We start from the raw sequence: 19,810 nt of genomic DNA, 5'->3' as shown, positions 1-19,810 counted from the left end.
TTACCTCTGTCAATATGGTCCCTACCCATAGGCCTGACTAATACTACACCATTAACTAATCAGTGTGTGTCTTACCAGGCTGTGCTATAAACCTACAGCACTGTATCATTTGGGAATTAATGAGCTGGTGTTTCTGGGCCCTCCTGATTATAGTGTTATAATATTGGACTGTGTCTCACAATGTTATACTGTGTACAGCGGTGCTAACCAACCTGTGATGTATCCCAGCTGGATTAAAGTGTTGGGGGGGACTGTGTTTGAGGATACTTACCTGGGGATATAGGATGTAAGGTACAGAGTAATCACGGGATCAGTATGTCAACTGTATCAGGATTAACAAAGGGTGTATCATTTGTGTGATATGGATGCTCAGGCGAGGAGGGGATGGTTTGCCGTTAAGAAATGGGTGAGTAAATAATGACCGATAATTAGGTAGTTAAACTACATTGGTGTCATAAGGATTCTCGCTGAGAATGTTACAATGTGTCCTTTACTATGGACATGGGGATCAAAATCAAAGACTGCTGTATCATTGTTAATTGTTTTTATCAACCATTGATAGTGTCTCCTGTTTATAGAAATTAAACCTGGAAAGTAGTGGTACAGTTGAAATAGGTGTCAGAATTGATTTAACACAATAATAATTAAGACTAGGTTAGTCAGAATTGATTTAACACAATACTAATTAAGACTAGGTTAGTCAGAATTAATTTAACACAATAATAATTAAGACTAGGTTAGTCAGAATTAATTTAACACAATAATAATTAAGACTAGGTTAGTCAGAATTGATTTAACACAATAATAATTAAGACTAGGTTAGTCAGAGAGATGTTTAGATTTTCTATCATTTATCCATACATGCTGTGGTCCATCCCTGGGGCTGAAGTCCAGATCTCTGTAGAATCACACATCCTGTTTATGAATATGTTACAACATTTCTCAGGTGACTTTAAGATGATTTCTCAGTACAAAAAATCCTGAAGAAACGTGCACCTGTAGTCATCAATTTGTATGGAGTTTGTATGATGCGGATTTAAGAATGAGTCTGATCAATCATTTTTTATGTGACTTTTCCGGCCAGGTGTTATGGCTAACACAATGTAGTTTGTGAACCTACACAAATATATGTTTCTTTCCAAATAAATGACAAATTATGTGATTAATTCAAACGTAACAAATGAATTGTTAAAATGACAGTGGTTTGGGTTGATGCCACTTATATTTACATGTTTTAAGTATCAGAAACAAAATAGAATTTATTTATTGTTACCTCACCAGTTATGAGTCATATTTTTTCTTTTTCATCTCGTACTTGAAAATAAACAGATCCAAACATATTTCTCCTTGAAGAAATGTAATTACAAAAGAAAACATTACATGTTTTCATTTAAAAATCCATATAACCTGAAGTACACATTGTATTTGATACATTGACCTATGTCAAACTGTTAAGTGGATCCTCCAAGGAATGATCTTTTATGGGTAAATCATCAACGGAAGTTCTAAAAATGGACCTTGTTAGATATGAACCACAGATGAGTATAGTCCTAAGGGACTGACCTGCTATCTATATTACCAGGGTAGGGTCACTTACCGGAGTCTGACAGGACACTCATCATCATTTGTTCTCGTTACAGGTACAAAGAATACCAGAGTATGATAAGTACCTGAGTGACCTTTTGGATGAAACTGACCATGGTCATCCTGATTATGATGACCTCTACCGGGCACATGCAAGGGTCAAGAAAGTGAGTATTTCACATCACAACATTGATTACGGTCCATGTTACAAAATTGCAACTATATGTGTTTGATGAAATAAGTACCAATACAAATCATTATAGTCAGTTGATAACCAAAGGAAAATCAAAACATACATTTCTTTTCTTTATAGATTCTATCAATATAAGAAATTCTATAAATATAATGTTCTATAAATAAGAAATTCTATAAGTTTTCTCAAAAAAGCAGCAATGGAAATTTTGATTTCTTTGAAAGTTTAACTAACCTTTATGGAGGTCCACATGTAGATTTGTGAACCCTCATTACTATCGGTTAATGTCAGTTCATACTTACATTACTGTTTAATGAACCAAAAGTCAATCCAAAGATGGTTGTTTTATGTGTGAAATAAAACTTGATTTACATGTTTGTGTAACCTTGTGAAGAGAAATGTATAAAATATGTTGATTCGGAAGCTATCTGACACGTACACTGTCAAAAGGATGTCACAAACTTACATAAAAGTTTAAGGTCAAATTAATTGTATGGAATTCTCCCTGTTAGGATTGTTTTGTTTGATGTCCAGTATAGAGGTGACTGTCAGCCACGTGATAAAACACCCATATCACGTACAAGTATACACTCTTAATTCCCTCAAGTCAGTATACAAAGTTCCCTTAAATATTCAAAAGATAATATTGTCTCTCTAAATTAATCATACGAGTCCTCCATTAACACTTGGTCGCCTCATAGGAATGAGGTTGTCCATACGGTCGCCTCATAGGAATGAGGTTGTCCATACGGTCGCCTCATAGCAATGAGGTTGTCCATACGGTCGCCTCATAGCAATGAGGTTGTCCATACGTTTGTCCATCAGCACTTCATTTTCTTGTTGTTTTTTGTTTTGTTTTATTTAAATCAAGAATGCCAATATTTAATTTTATGTAATCTCAGTATCTCATCAGACTCATTCCTTCATAACTTTTAATAAGTCCCATAGTAAAGTATTACTGGGTTTAGGAAAACTTCTGTAATACTTTCCTATGGAAAACTTTCAAGTTATGGAATATTCTTGAAGTCTTGTGTATAACATGTTTCTCAATTAAGTCTTGGAATGAAAGTTGAAAAATATCAATCTTTAGAGGTCAACATTTTATGATACTGTAAAGTACTGAATTGAATAGATAGGTGAATGACTGACAATGAAGTGAGTGTGAGATGAATCAGAATCTTTCAATGAAACTTCTACTTGAGTAGCTCTAGTTAGGGTGCTACTTCTACATACGCTCTTTAATGCCAGTGTTTTATTGGTCAAACACCTTGATCTAACTCACAAAAGCCTTGGGTCAAACATATTTCGGTCAACGTAACTTTGTCTTATCACCCTTTGAATTAATTGTGACATTTAATTTTATTTGAGATTCAGATCAGGTAAAACATCACAGGTATCAATGGCAGTTAATTACAGGTAACTGGCCGCTAGTGGGGGACACAAACATTATGTCAACACAACTCAAATCATTTCTACCTGGCGACTCCAGATTATGGAGGAAGATCTCTGGGCATCAGATTGGGTTTTACTGTAGAGTTGGGATTAGAGAACCCTAGTACAGTCCCACAAACAGCCTGTCATATCCTACACACATAACAATACATCTTATCACAAAATCTCTATTTTTACCCTCAAAATATTTCATGAAACTACTTGTTATGGTACTTAATAGTCTCTATTACCGGCAGTTAAAGAAGCCATTTAGATGTGAAATTTAACACGACTCAGAGGGTCCTTCTCAGACAAACCATCTGATATACCAGATTTTATATTGCATAGGTAAAAGGGTTATATTTCCAATTCAAAAATGTTTTTTTGTGATTGTGTGGCCATATGTCAGATTCACCTAGAGCCTGGTGACATTACCCTAAATATAAATGTCATTACTGTGGATACGCATACCTCAAAATCCTACTTCACCTCTAGAATAACTTAACTCCTTCTCAATCAACAAACGGTCTGGTTCATTGTAGAATTTAGGGTAGAGACATTTTATAATGGAGTTTGTAGATTTGGTGAGAAATGAAACACATGTGACAGGTTATGCAAGAAATGAATACTAAATTAATTCCTAGGATAAAACAGACCTGGAACGTTTATAGCAGGTTAGACAAAATATCTACCCAATCAAACTCCCGACAAAAAGGTTACAAGTTTACGAGGGAAATATTTACAGACCAAATTGTGTTGAACATGGCTCGTTAAAACTACAGCCAATCTGGAGATTAAAAGCATCTAACCACTGTGTTCATGTTAATAGATTGCGAAAGGTTATGAGTTATAAAATATACAGACTCTAATTTAGGAACAACATAAATTCCAGTTACGTGTAGAATAATGGAGGCTGAAATTGTTTTTGATTTGTTCAGCTTGTATGATCTGAGTCTTTCATTTACATTCTGTATAAGAGGTATGTAAAATGACAGTTAATACAGTCACAAAATGTTGTATAGTTTGTATGTAGTAAGAGTGTTTTTTGGCAAAGTGACAGTATTTGTGAGTTCATGAGAACTGGAGACAATTTAGGCCAACTAGTGATGGGATATATGGGAGACAGGACCTTTTGTTATACAATACACTGGAACGTAAACAGACACCCATCAACTGATAGCTATTCCATACATTATCAATTCTCTAAACTTTATCAAAAGAATTTTTAACACTTGCTTATTTTCTTTGTCAGGCTAGCAATGAGATAACATTTTGTGAAGATGAATATCAATTATACTTCAGATCTGATAGACATGTGTTATGTAATCTATCAAAATATATTAAACAAAAAATGAAATTCCGAGAGAGAATTTTACTCTTAATTAAAATATGATACCTAGCTGGCAGATGGGGTTCACTTCCAGTTGTCAAATGTTGTAATGAATTGTGTGTTGAGTACGTGTCAAATAGACAATGTTCTTCAGTGCAAAACTATGATGGGGAGACAACATACCTACATATACAGAAAAAAAACGAAAATGTGAAAAACTTGTCCTGTCAGCGAGTCATGCTTTAGAATAATGATTGTTAGGTATTTAGTTAACGTTAGTCTAAAATCTAGTTTACCAAGGGATTTATTAAACAGCTAACGCTAGTCTAGTTTACTGAGGGATGGTTAGATTTACAATAAATTAAACAGCTAATGCTAGTCTAGTTTACTGAGGGATGGTTAGATTTACAATGAATTAAACAGTTAACTATAGTCTAGTTTACTGAGGGATGGTTAGATTTACAATAAATTAAACAGTTAACTATAGTCTAGTTTGTAGAGGAATAGTTAGATGTACAATAAGTCTAGCTACAATTAAACATAATGTGAAGTTTAGCTTCCATGTCACAAGTCAATACATCAATGTTTTTTCCACACCGGGCGGAGCTAATGGGAGGCGTTAGCTTCAGCAATACCTGTACAATAGGTAGGTTTCCTTAAGGGTTTTACCACCACAGGTTTACATCTTAAATGATGTGTTTCTGTGTTATGAAACTTTAAATACCGTCTAAATCAGTCATTATAAACAGATTAAGAGAACACAAAGAAATAAAACTGTTATATCTAAACAAAGGTTTATACACAAGTCACTATAAATCATTTCCTCGTCATATTTTGTCATTTTGTTTATTTCACTATACTTAGTAAAATATCAATATTCTTTAAGTCTCCATCAGTAGATTACTCATGAATTATGGATACCTGATATCATAAAGTACACAACTTGTGCGTTTTATAAACTCACTCGATGCACTCTGCAGTACAAAGAGTAGTGAGTGCAGAGAGTACTACACTAGGGTCTAACTATAGTGCCGTACTGGTGTTACTGGTGTACTATCGGGGAATCTCCTTCACCAGTGTACAGCGTCAAATAGGTATAACACAGCTATGTCATACCTGTGTTAGCTGTTAATCCCTAATTTGGCAAGAACACACAGACAACTGTAGGTTTTAGGTGCAAAATCTGTATGTATATACCTACTTTGCCCCATGGGATATGTCTGATTCTGGTCATTCATGTGCAATATCCTTGTTATGAATCCGTTATTTTGTACACAGGATTGTAGACTTATTGTAAACACAGTGAGCACGCGGTGTGGGGGATCCTGGTATATATCACATCCATAGAGAGCTATGTAAACAAGCATAAAACTAAATATCGTATTGTAACCAAAGTTTGTCATAATACCGATCTTATGCTGATAAACCTTTGTGTATTCACAGATCAGTATGATATTTCGGGTACTTGTGACAGGTGACAATATCTATTCGGCTAGTACATGATAAATTCCTGTAAAATCTAACAGACTTTAATTAGCACTGAACATTACAACCTATATGTCCTTGTTTATAGAGACTAATTCATTGTGATTCTGTGTATAAAAATATTCATGTTGCCCCATCATAATTTCCTAATGAATATGAAATTCAGGGAATATTTAAGCTCCATTAAGAAGAGATGATACAGATATGGTTATGATAAATGTTGTAGGACTTATCTAACACAACTGGCTGTTAAATCTAATAATGCCAAGTGAGCAAAATGTGATACCGCAGTTAAATTTGACCTTCCTTGTGTTCAAATGTCAAAGGAGTGGGAGATTGCTGTGGTATTGAGATGCCATTTTACACCCCTAAATGACAGGTTTGTGACCCCAACAACCCCTGTTAACATAATGATTTAGTCCACACAAGTTATACAAATGACTGTTTTAACCTCAGATGGTGAGGGAACATGAGGACGAGTTTGGAACTAGCCCTGAAAACCTCAGAATGGATAGCATACAGAAACGCTTCCCTAACGATGACCTTCAGCTACGAGAATCCTCATCTTCAGCAGCACAGGTATGTCATTAACGTCACCTGTATTGGATACTCAATTAATCACCTTAATAGCTACTTTGTTGTATACAGTCAAATTTCATTATCTCAAACTCTGATTACTCGAAGACCATACCTAACTCAAGACCATACCTAACTCAAAGTAAGATTTCAGTCTCGATCATAAAATTTCTATAAAATATACAGTTATTGCATTGTTGCCAGTGAAATATAGAAATTGATCAAACTAATAAAACTTACATTTTATAAGATTTTGCAGTGAAAATATCGATATTCTGCCATACTCATGAAATATATGTTATATTATACAGGAAACCATTCAATATCCTCTATTTACTCAGATACTCTTTTCATGAACCCACTGACTTCGAGCTGACAAGGTTTGACGGTAGAATCAATGTATTCTACCAAGGCCCTGGCCAATGACATACTTTCATATACAAATATGTACTAGATTTTGTATGCATAGGTTTCTAAATACAGTTGAATAGGACCAGGGATTCTACAGTTTTTATGATAACACTAAGAGAAGGCAATCTGTCTGTGTAATAGTGTGTTGTTGGTTCCACGGAGATAATTGTAGGTGATCCACGGTCTCTATACAGGTGAACTGCACATCGAGAATTGATTAGCTCAAAAAACCTTGATGCTTTCTTTTTCTGTCTGTGGAATCAAAAGCTTATGTTCTGTGCTAGTTTACTTTTGTCTTGAAGCATTGGGACACTGGCTAAGCTTGACAAAGTTTGACAGCTTGCTTAAGATGGCATTTTCTGTTGGAACCTCTCAAACAAAGATGATTAGGGTCACAGTTTGAACCTGTGCCAGACGTCAGGGATCGGTACCAACAGGAGAATGGTGTTCATGGTCAATTTCAAACCTTGTAATATTACACTGTAATTGGTATGATGAACTACTCTCCAACCTCCGCTTGGTCCTGGACGTCAACATTTGAACTCTGTAATTATATATTCTAAATGGGACCTGATCATTCACTTTAGACTGACAGCAAACACTGCAACAGGAAAAAATAACCTGCAGACAAAACACGGCCATGAATTGGTACAAAGGAATTGGCCATTGTGTTACCTGTGATTCTGGTCATATTGGATGATGAATACCTGTAATTCTGGCTATATTGGATGATGAATACCTGTAATTCTGGCTATATTGGATGAGAAATACCTGTAATTCTGGCTATATTGGATGAGGAATACCTGTAATTCTGGCTATATTGGATGAGCAATTATGAAGTTTGTTGGTGGCTGACCAAACCTGGTTTGGCCAGCTGGTGTGTATATATACCTGAGAGGCCGACAGGTGATAAATGTGTTTGTATACACCAGATATATATCACTAGATCTATCAATACCTTCTGGGATAAACTCTCACTGACACAAATTCTTGTCAAATTCTTACGATTCTTCCACACGCAAGGCGGGGGAAAGGGCTGTCGATACATTGATAGTTTTCCAATAGGTTGTGTGTACAAACATGCGATGTGTTGCACAGGACTGTTCAGGACTGTTTGGGCAGTTTTATCTGTCAAACATTCACAAGGGAATTTTTTTTTGCAGTAGAAAAATAGGATTCTAGATAGTTAGAGCATCGATGAGGATGTGTTTATTTAACACACGTTGGACTGGAAAAAAAACATGGCAGGCGAAATTGTGTTCATAGGAACTACAGGTGTGAATACACAAAACCTACCATTGACCTGGACAAAATTAAATACAGATTAGAATGAGGAGCCTGGCTCTATCTACCAGCCCATTGATGAAGGACTAATTACAGGTGATAGATACAGGTAAATACATACCTGTGGTACTAAGTAGGATTTTCTGTCAATGACAAATCTGAGCCGTGTGTTTTTTGGGGCTTTGTTATACCCTCCAGTATACATGACATACCCTGCTTGACTGCTATATTGAAGGCCTCATCTATGAACGCCACATACCACCGTGAACGACACTGACTTTCACAGGAGAACAATTATCAACGTAGCAGGTAAATAGTGGCGTGTTATACAGGTGTGTCTCATTGTCTAATCACTTAATTACACTGGTGAAAATCTATACCCTGTGCACAAAACAAAATCAGATACAAATTTTGAAGGGTTTGACTGCTGGAATGTGTATCAAATGAAATGCAAGCTTCTTCAAAGAGTTAATTTTTGTTATTGACAAAAGACTAACAGAAGGATATACCAGTAAAAACATCGCGAGCTGAGTCGTATGTTGGTAGTTGATCGTGTTGGTGCTGAGTAAATAACTGAGAGCCATTACGGACTGAAGTACCAATACTGGTCAGGATAGTTCTATCGTGTCAACAACATGTCAGCTAGTACACACCATTACAAAACGGATATCTTTGTCAGCAATCTCGAGGTTTGATGTAGAATCAGTTGATCAGGTAAGATTTGAGGGACAAGTAAATGTAACTCCAGGTATTTATTATATGTCTGGAGTCAAGTAGCAGTGTAGAACTATGGAATGATACTATGTTATAAAATGCCTTATTGGGGATGAGCAGTCGAGTTCAAATAAACATAACTTTCCAATTATAATCTTTTTGGTGTAGAAGGCGTCCAAAGTACTGAATTTGGGGTTAAGACTCCCTGTATTAAACCCAGTAAGTATCCAAAATAGTATGAAGTGTTATAGTGATGTGGGAGAACAATGATAAAGTATTCAAGGACAATAGGAGATACAACAAAGTATTGTGTTAATCATTATCTTAATTAGTGTTAATCATTATCTTAATTAGTGTTAATCATTATCTTAATTAGTGTTAATCATTATCTTAATTAATGTTAACCATCTGATGTATGAGTTGTTTACTTTTTAAGACAGATGTTCCAGATACAGAAAACATCTTTTGAGAACATCAGACTTGCAATATAATCAAGTTTTTAAATTTTGTGGCTAATCTCTGTTCCTTTTTTGAAGCAATATAATTTGTTTAAACACTTGTGCAGTTTTGTAATAAGGAGAAATTGTCACAATAACTTTGACATGTCATGTTTGATTAATGGACCTTATGTTGATATCCTCACAGTTTGCTCACACTCTGTACATGGGTGTTGCCGGACTTGTGGCATGTAAAACACTACAATTTGTTGGTATGGTTGTCACGGTGATGTATGTGTGGGGACAACAGGATGATCGTATCTAAACCTCCCTATTGTTTTATTGTTTTGATCTTGTTTTAAGACTGAAATGACAAGTTTAAATCAATAAACTTTATGCTGTTATCTTTGTGTTTACCGTCACACAGTAATAGGGACAATTATATAACAATGGTTATCATTTTTAATTGTCATTTACATTATCTTTTCGTAGGTACTCATTTTTTAATAAAATTTCTTCCACAAATTGCAGAATGTTCCATATTTGCCTTTATTGACGGTTAAAACTAAGGTTCTCTAACCATCGGTAACTACACACCATGTAGATATTTTTTAATCCCTTGAAAACAATAAAATCTAGACAATGTTGGTATATAGAGGTTTTGTCAGATTGATGACTGATCGGAGTAGTAAATATGACTTTTAGTAAAATCTAATACTCAAAAAAGTGTCTCGGAACAAACCTTTTCTTTGTTGCCTTCTTTTGTTATTTTCGAGACAACAAAAAATACGAGATGATGTCGAAAGTTGTACAATGGACAAGTTATATAAATCAGGATTGGAGCGATTCATACAGGTATGGATGGTGAACGGCCATCAGTGACAGCTGTTTTCTATGGCAACAGTAATTCCCTACCTAAATAGAAGGGTACACATTACATCAGTAAAGCCCTATATTGACCCAATTTCTTTGTCCTGGGGTCAAAGGTGAACCTTCTGACAGCCCCCGTCCTGGTGTCGGGAGGAAACAGGAGCTTGGTAGGAGCCTTTCGTTGGAGTGAGGGGTAGGGGCTGTCAGGGTATAAGTCAGCACAATGGGAGACCACTGATGCGTTTACTTCACCGCTTGTTTGATGACAATTGGTACACAGAAAACGAAAGATTGTGTTTCTGATAGTGTCTTCAATTTTAACAGCAACTTGACTTGAATTCATGAGTTGAAAATTCTTATGGTTCATTGTTCAGGAATTCGGTATTGATAACAAACAGGAAATTTAGTTTTGTACGACACTTGTTGGACTTGTGAAGTGGTGGGATAGAGGTCGGAGATATAGACTCCCAATCAATCAGGTAATGGATTGTACCGATTGAGATGGGTCGGACTATGTGACATACCTTTATTTTTACCTGCGGTTTGTCCAGGTGACACATACAAGGTGAGGAGGTTTTGTGGTTCATGTTTCTGGATTAAGGATGTTCGAACCATTGTACAGGAAATAACGTGACATTACAGCAAGTGCACTTCACCGACAACCAAAACAACAACAAACCGTGTTAACATGAAATCATATCAATATTGTCCAGTGAGGAAGCATGTTCACTGCTCTTTGGGGGTTCCCTGTCACCATCTTATCGTGGACATGTCCTCACAAGGAATACATTACTGTTAGCTTGCCCCATCTATCGGTAATTTGTTAAAATAATGAATTTTTCATTTATTGTTTTTGTGTTTATAATAATCATTGACTTTAACTTTAATCAGTGAATCTTATATATTTACTGTTTTGTATTTTTCAGAGACTACGCAGTCTTTCACAGAGAAGACGCTCCGCTCCTGGAGCTGTGCTCTTCAAAACGCTTGGAAATCGCTCCAAGAGCACGACCAGTCTTGGGTGAGTGAAGTTTGTTTTTATGTCGGGAGAATGTGGTATGACAAACTCATTAGGGAGGCCATCCATTATACTTATCATCTCTTACCATATATAGATGTACTGTGTAGGAATTTATGAATAGATTTCATAAATATTTAGGGCGTTCCGTTGCAGAGCAGGGGTCAAAGTTCCAGATAGAAGGTATGCCTTCATAGTTTTTAAATGAATTTTTTATTTCTTATTTAATGTGAACAAGCTGAATATTATTAGCCTATATTGGAATAATGAATGCTTTCCCCACAAAAAATACCATACCTGTCTACATATACACAGTGCAATGAATGCATGTTGTGCGCCGTTCATGTGCCCAACGACACACCCCCAAACTATATATCTATTGACGTGTACTCCTCAATGAAGAGTTGGGTGTGTTCGATGACATTGTAACACCTGATGTTGTTTGTAAAGGTGTGTAAATCATAAAGACACCCTGTGAGGTACATAGCTGTCACTAATGTATGGGGTAGTCGAGGCACGGGTGGCACATTCTCCATAGTAAGGGCCACGACGACTATGTGACAGAGAAATCAATGGATTTACATGTCAATAAATATATCTTTGTGTATAACAGAGAAGGACAGTGGTCAGTGTCTGGACCATACCAGTGTCCAGTTGGTCAGTGGGTAATATGGTCTGTATTTCAGTCGTGACGTGGACGATGGCAACAGTTTATAACCCATTGTCAGAGTATATTTATATCCGATGTTTTCTGAGCTCTATTTCCGTCGGATGTCTATTATGAACTTACAATGCTTTTGGCCAAAGATATGAACAAAATATTTTCAATAGTGTTTAATTGTGTTGTGTAGAGATTTAAATGCTAAAGAGGGTGATTGACTGACAGGTTCACGGAACAAGACACACTGCTCGATCGTACTTATGTTGACTTTAGAACCTTTCTATTACCTTGGCTCCAATAGCAGATTTATTGTGATGATAGTTTACTTATACTACTGTTAAGTTGTTGCTTAATGACAAAATAGACAATTCAAATATCAATAGACACCATTGTAAAAGTGTCGTTTTGAAACTATCAATACCCACTCACAGTATGGAACTTTGCCGACATCAAGGGAGACTGGATCTTTTTGTCTGTAAACCTGACTTTATGGACAGCACAGGGGACTGAAATACGGTCAAGGAACAAAGAAAGGTTTGACTAAAAGATCAACATAAACTCGATCTCTCGATCATATCATATCATTTGTTGGTAAAATTAGGTCTCCAGGCTGTGCATAGTTTTGTCATTAAAATCAGGTCCCGATGTGGTATATAGTTTTGTTTTCTCCTTGACTAATCATTGGCCAGTAGAGATAGAGTTTGAAGACAGATTCATTGATAAATGTGCTCAATCAATTTACATCTGTCCTCTTTGACATGTTGATCCTCTAGACTTTCTAGTGACCAAGGTTAGTACCTAAATATAGACATAGAAGAGCTGATTTCATTGTTGTATTTTCTCACAAATTATTTAAGCCACAATCTGAAATGATCTGAGTGGGTTGTGCACTAAATTGTGATATAAGTGGTTGGGTATCGACTACCCTGAGAGTTATGTGGGGTGTAAGATGTGATATGCGTGGTATGCTATGTATTGTCTAATTGGTGTGTAGTATTTAGGACACATTTCTTCCTTTCAGACTCAAGTCCTCTTGTCCAGCGATGTTTTGTAATTCCTAAGTAGTTGTAAGCCTGATACACTGCCATACATATTGTTTCTTTATAAAAGCAAGGAGTTTCCGATTGTAAATTTTTTTGGTCCCAATCCATACTCCAATAGATTTTTAAAGAGAGTTCAAGTACCTGTTTTTATTTACGGACAATGCTCCTCCGTAATTCATGCATATCGGCTATACTACTCTGACTAGGGGGGGTGTGTTAGCTCTGATGGCAATCTTCCTACTAATCTATACCTGTGTTTTACCTGTCTATCTACCTGTGTTACGTGTGGCTATACCTATATTGATACTTGTACCTATCACACTCCCACACAAGAATGTCGTCGGAATGTCGCAATAGGTGACAATCTCTCACATGCTTGATTAGATGACACTAAAACATACCTCGTGGACAAACATAATGTTGATACGGATCACTCTCCAAACTTCTGAGAAAAATTAATGTTTTAGTCTACTCACAGACTTATGAAGCCGTTTTCTCTGCTGAATGTGTTGATTTCATTTCATTTCTATCTTGCTGAAGTTAATATAAAAGATATAAAATCATTGTGTAAGACAGAAAAATCATTACGATTTTAAGAAAAGTGATCAATTCAAATGATGTCAAACAAAATATTGTTTGTCTATCTGATGAAATAAACAGGTCAAGTTCAATAGCCCCCAGTATATTGGAATCCCAGGAACATATTTATTTTCTTTAATCAATTATCTAATAAGCTGTTATATTGAAAGATACTATAAGTTTTAGCGACTGATTTTGTTATGTTGATATTGGACACTTAAAGACATAACTGAAGACAGCGTCCCCAACTTATTGACCCACGATTTATAGCTGCCTACAATATCAGAATTATTACATTCAAAGGGGATCTACCGGAAATCTCATTCAGGATATAACAATAGTAAATACTGGACCAGGTAAATCTACCTGTACATATATGTTCGTTAGTAACAAAGGTATGACAGTGATATGAGGACAGGTACATGACTATTTGTCATTATACTGCAGTAAAGCATTGATAGGCCAATAGGTTCATGGTGAATATCATGTTTGTGGTTATATTTGATTGTACCATGTCATATTTCTTGGGAGACCATTTGTGGTTGAGTTCGGGACGATCCACGATACAATTCAAATGTCATTCAAACAGGCTGGGAACAAATGACTATAGACTTAGTAGGGAATCACTGTAACAGTCGTGATCACTCTAACAGATGGTGTGTGGTCTGGCAGTATATAGACTATTTTAGAGTATCTTCAAAAGCTTCAATAACTTTTCCTAGTTACAATAGATTTTCCATACCTATTGTGACATAAATAGCTTTTTTAATTTATAGAGCAGAAATAACGGTGATACAATCACCTGTGATAACTGACTTTACAGTAAATACCCCATAGGAAAATCAGACAGAAGAAAGCCTGTCCAGTGGCTAAATGAAGCATGCAAGTGACTTCATCTGATTCACATAAATGTTTTGTTGGGATTGCCCACCATCTGTTGTTCACTGTCCAATTTATTTTCCATGGTCATCAGTTACACTTCTGTTGCTTGTTTGTAAATAATGCCAGGATTAAAGCTCTCATGAATATTTCATTGGTCGTGTGATTCGGACAGATAGAATGGAAGGTCGGAGCCCAATATTGCCTCCTCAGTGACTTGTGCTTTGGTGATAACAGGAAAAACCTCTCATCCCTCGGTCAATATTGTCACTGTCAAACCCATGACAGTTATTACATCGCATCCTCTTCTCACTGTAAAAGTCACTTTAGGGGCATGCTTAGCCTTTTGCGCCCTTTATTGTCAAAACCAGATTAGTTTGTTTCGGAATGATTTTGTCAGGTTGTGGTTTTGATGTGGTCTATTAGATGCCGTCATGCCTATTGGGCACTGTGGTTCACTAAAGTTTGATGTTTATTATGCTTATATTAAATAAGTTGAAAGTCGTGAAATCAGGTTTTACAACTCATATTTAAATCTCCTTCCCAGAAAGTCTATGTTTGTATTACAAATGTATTCAAATAAAACAGAGAAGTTAGGGAATGCTTGGATAGTTTAGAAGATTTGAGGGTAAATGGCGTGAATTGTAGCATCTGTACTGGGGAGGTGATTTTCTGTACTGGTGAGGTGATTTCTGTGCTTGTGAGCTGTATTTCTTTACTGGTGAGTGGAATTTCTATACTTGTAAGTGGAATTTTTTAAGAAACTTGTGAGCTGAATTTCTTTACCGGTGTTTGGAATTTCTTGGCTAATGTGTTGAATTTCTTTACTGGGTTTTCTCTTACTCTGGAGAGGGATATATTGACAATCTTACTGATGTGACTCTGGAGAGGGATATATTGACAATCTTACTGATGTGAGATTTCTCCCATACTTCACAGGGTTATCCTGCAGTTCCTAGGGAAAAGATAAATCGATCTTACACGGGGGGGTAAAGACAGCCGGCACACGCTATATGACGCTGCTCACAATAACGTAACATCATCATTTTACGTTGAGTAACCAAGTCGTAAATGATGATGTCATAAATTTTGACGCACATTCCAAGGAGCATTGAAGGTGGCGCGATGAAAAACTTTCATAAAAACTTACGTTTGGTTGCAAATATGTGAGAAAAATAATCAATCACAGGTCTGTTCCGCGAACAAGGATATCTCAACCCTCGTGTAAGAGTTTGGCTGGCCAGCACTCAGCAAGCCTCATGCTGACTTGCCGAACTCTTACACTCAGGTTGAGATATCCCTGTCCACAGAACGGGCCCATGATAGATTCTATTATTCTCTTACCCAGGACAGGGATATCCACAGTTTTACTGGTGTGAGATTTTCTTGTCTTACCCTAGGTTGAGACAAGCTACAACAATTGCATTTCGTCAGTGTCAACAATTCCATGACGCCACGGCAACAATACAATGACATCACATCGACAATTCAATCACATCATGCCAACATTTCCTTTCATTGATGTAATGTCCATAATAGATACATAAGTGGGTAATCAGGGTAAGAGAAATATAATCATTCCCCCCTCTGGTAGAGATTCCCCTGTCTCAGCCCAAACGGGGTGAAAGATTCTATTAATCTCACCCTAGGCTTTGAACACGTTACAACCCCTTGTTGAAATCCCTCGTCTCACTTGATCAGGTGCCATGAGCTATTTTTCCCACTAAATGACCTTGACTGTGACCTTGAGTAGTGGACACCTGTCCTGCAGTAAGGATGGATCCATTACATAAGCCTGAGTTGATAGATGTGATGTCCTATAGCTGTCCTCAGTCAGATTAACACTCTGACTGTAGATTACCTTTCTGACCTTAACTCCAGGTGAGCTCTGGAGAATAAACTAATTAAGAGAAATTACCCCACTGGGCACTTTTGTAAAGCACTGACTAGTTTTATGTTAGTGTAAGAAATGTGGAGTATTGTATGAGTTTAGCCCCAGGGTCAGGACAACGGTCTTGTGTGTTGTTAGGTGAGAATGTAGTGGGTAGTGTCCAGTGGAATGTCGTCAGAACTACCCACATCACAACAACAACTCAATCTCTCTGGTTGTGCTTTCTCAGGAAATATTTCTTTGTCTCAACTCACTTTAAGAATGTGACAGTTATGTGTGTGGATTTTTATAACAATAGTCATTAACTGATGTCTGGAAGATTTTGTGGAAACTATTAAAGGAAAGTAATACAACTTCAACTTGAACAGAAATCATGCAGGACAAATTGTGTGTTGTGAGTTTGAGGATTCTGATTTAGAGTCCAAAAATATCGGGATATAAAACTAGTGTAAGTATGTATGGATGTTCTCAGATCCCTGAGTATGAGATGAATGAGAGTGTAAGTATGTATGGATGTTCTCAGATCCCTGAGTATGAGATGAATGAGAGTGTAAGTATGTATGGATGTTCTCAGATCCCTGAGTATGAGATGAATGAGAGTGTAAGTATGTATGGATGTTCTCAGATCCCTGAGTATGAGATGAATGAGAGTGCTGTGTCCTTTATCATCCTCACCTGTAATCACCTGATATATGTAAGTCAGGGTGTAGGTAATCTACACACTTGTCAATCCTACATAATGTTTGGGGGAAAACTTAGATAAATACCTTGGGATTTCAAACTCTAAACTTTGTTTCCATAGTAAAACAAATTTTGTACAGTAAGTGACATGGGTTGACTAGTTTTCAACAGGTGCTTTAATTCTCTCGCAATTCAGAATTAAAAGGAATAGATTTATCAATCTTGGAGAATTTTTTTTTTTAAATTGCAAAACAAATTATCTAAATTAAATTCATCATTAAAACTGACTTTAGATGGTAACTTTATTGTTGACCATATTTGGGTATTCATTGACAGGTAGATACTGACTATATGTGATAATTTAATGTTATATACCATATTTGGATATTCATCGATAGGTATAGATACTGACTATAAGTGATAATTTAATGTTATATACCATATTTGGGTATTCATCAATACCTATACTGCTGTCTGAGGAGGTACACCCCTGAACAGGATCCACCATATTTCCGTAAACAATTGGGACCCTTGTTCCAACAAGGACAATAAAATTTTCTATGACACACATGAATGTTATCCCTTGTGTATGGAAATATGTGTTTTTTTGTGGCTTTTAACATGACGGCAATCAAACATGTCACCAAACATGTCACACGCAGGTTGGTAGACAAACGGTAGACAATATTGATATGTAGATATAGGACTCCATTGTCCCGCATCACAGTCCTAATAACCTTCCATTATAAGTGTGACCTTCCACTCACAAACTCTCCCTATTAAAACATTATTAAGGCCTTCTCTTCCAGTATAACCATTCTTCTACTCAAAACTGTTACACCTTTTTATAGCAATCTTTTATGAAGAGTCAGCTTTCTGTTGTCATTGATGTAAGGGGCACACAAAGTTGTAATTCACACAAGCATTTTGATATTGTTCTTTTAAGACATTGACCCTGTAACTTTCATTTAAGGATTGACTAGTTAATTGTGTGAACCATTAATTTGTCCTCGATTTGTCCTTTGTGTCAGGATACGTCAGTTACGGCACCAAAATGTCGCTTACAGCACCAGCATTATACGACAATGATACCATTATTGGGACGGTTTTGATCAATAGAGGTGGATAAATAATTAAAGACAGACCCGTTACTTATTAGTGTGTTATACTTCCTCAGGTCACATGGTGCAATGGGAAAGAAAGAAATGGACATCGTGAACCCCTTCCGACATCCGGACACGGTCAATCGGCAGTACTTGATGGAGGGACAGGTGGAATTCTGTCGAGTATGTATAGTAAGGATTGTATAAACATACATTTGTCACATCAGTAATTAAAATCTTTTAAATCATTGAAAACAAAGGCTTTAGTTCAACTTCACAAATACAACAACTATTTCACAGCAGCGAAGACACTGGTATTTCACAGTGACATAGGCTCTGGCTGATGAGTTTATCAAAAAATATTATGATTATCAAAAATAAAGACACAAAAACACACATTATACAAGCATCTTATCTCATTGATAAAAAAAAAAAAGGTGTGTGCTCACTGTTACCTGTGTCGTCTCAATGACACGTATCAGTTATACATCAAATAATTTCCACATGCAAATACCGTTAGCACCACCTATTGGCGTATCTCATACGAAAGAGGAAATGACTTCATCCTTACCTTCAACTGGTTAAAATTATATTAGTCTTCAATTTTCTCTGTAAAGTAATAATCATGGTGATCTCTTGAACCGACAGATAAGATATAAACTTACTTTATTGTATACTTACTGTGTTTATCGGGCAATAAGTTTAACCATTGTAATAAGCCTGCCTGTATGTATATATCTGTTCAGTAAAATTACTTATAAGCCCACCCAGGTATTGTGAACTCAGCATCAAAATCAGAGATGAATCTACTGACAAGGGAGGTAATGCTAAGTCAGAATTATTTGATACAGAAGAATATAAAGCCATTTGGGGTTGCGGAGACTTATAAATCTTTGTTTAGTTAATGTCAAACTCCAGGAATATTTTTAAAGGTTTGGAAAGTTTAAAACAACATACAATTGATTGAGATTTTGAGAAACATCAAACCAATCAAAATTTAAGAAATGTTATTTCTAAAAAAAAAAAGAGAGAGAGAAAAAAAGGTATTGCATAGTTTGTATGACTTTAAAGGTCATTCAGTAAGACTAATGATTGTACACCAGCCCGCAAAAATGTCTTATCACCAGGAATCATCATCACACCCTTAATGACTTGGGTAGATATAATTATGATCGTACAATATAACAGTGTGAATGGCAGTAACCATCTACAATAGATTGTCGCGCTTTACTGATTGTCTTTATTGTTAGTGGTACTCGTGCTTCAATTGTAACTATGGAGGGAGGGCTGGGACACGTCCAGGGCCCTCTCCTTGTAGTATGGAACCCCCGTGTATGATAATGCCATTCTTATGAATGGCTGTCTGTCGGGACTATCCCAACTTTTGGATTAAGGCCGTGATCAGTTGTTAATTACAATATCTTGTCGAAACGTGACACACATTCGGTATGAATGGGTGTAACATCAACGTTAGAAGCTGTGACAGATCTTTGGCCATGTTTTAATTCAGGGGGTACACATTACCATGGAAGGATGACCAAGGTAAATTATTAATGTTGTCTTCTCTTTTTCAGTCAGAACACCTGTTTGAGCGTTACCTTTTCTTGTTTAATGACCTTCTCCTGGTGGCCAAACAGAAG

At 36.4% G+C, this 19,810-nt stretch overlaps 1 protein-coding gene across 6 annotated transcripts in view; it reads left to right on the top strand.

Annotated features, from left to right (window-relative positions):
- The window catches only part of LOC117328103 (rho GTPase-activating protein 20-like), a 208,158-nt gene that overhangs the window by 161,745 nt on the left and 26,603 nt on the right, over window positions 1–19,810 (top strand). For 4 of the 6 annotated variants that reach the window (XM_033885463.1, XM_033885464.1, XM_033885466.1 and 1 more), the window contains 5 exons: window positions 1,641–1,751; window positions 6,480–6,602; window positions 11,242–11,336; window positions 18,245–18,353; window positions 19,745–19,809. In XM_033885463.1, the coding sequence (XP_033741354.1) occupies window positions 1,641–1,751; window positions 6,480–6,602; window positions 11,242–11,336; window positions 18,245–18,353; window positions 19,745–19,809 (503 nt within the window). Of the gene's footprint in view, window positions 1–293; window positions 407–1,640; window positions 1,752–6,479; window positions 6,603–11,241; window positions 11,337–16,817; window positions 16,835–18,244; window positions 18,354–19,744; window position 19,810 lie in introns of those variants that run through there. The other 2 variants (XM_033885467.1, XM_033885468.1) reach the window with 2 other exon arrangements.

The sequence above is a fragment of the Pecten maximus genome, chromosome 5, assembly GCF_902652985.1.
Source record: "Pecten maximus chromosome 5, xPecMax1.1, whole genome shotgun sequence".
In the NCBI taxonomy this organism is placed as follows: Eukaryota; Metazoa; Mollusca; class Bivalvia; order Pectinida; family Pectinidae; genus Pecten; species Pecten maximus.
The sequence above is the reverse complement of the archived record's forward strand: the minus strand, read 5'-3'. Positions and strand labels throughout refer to the sequence as shown.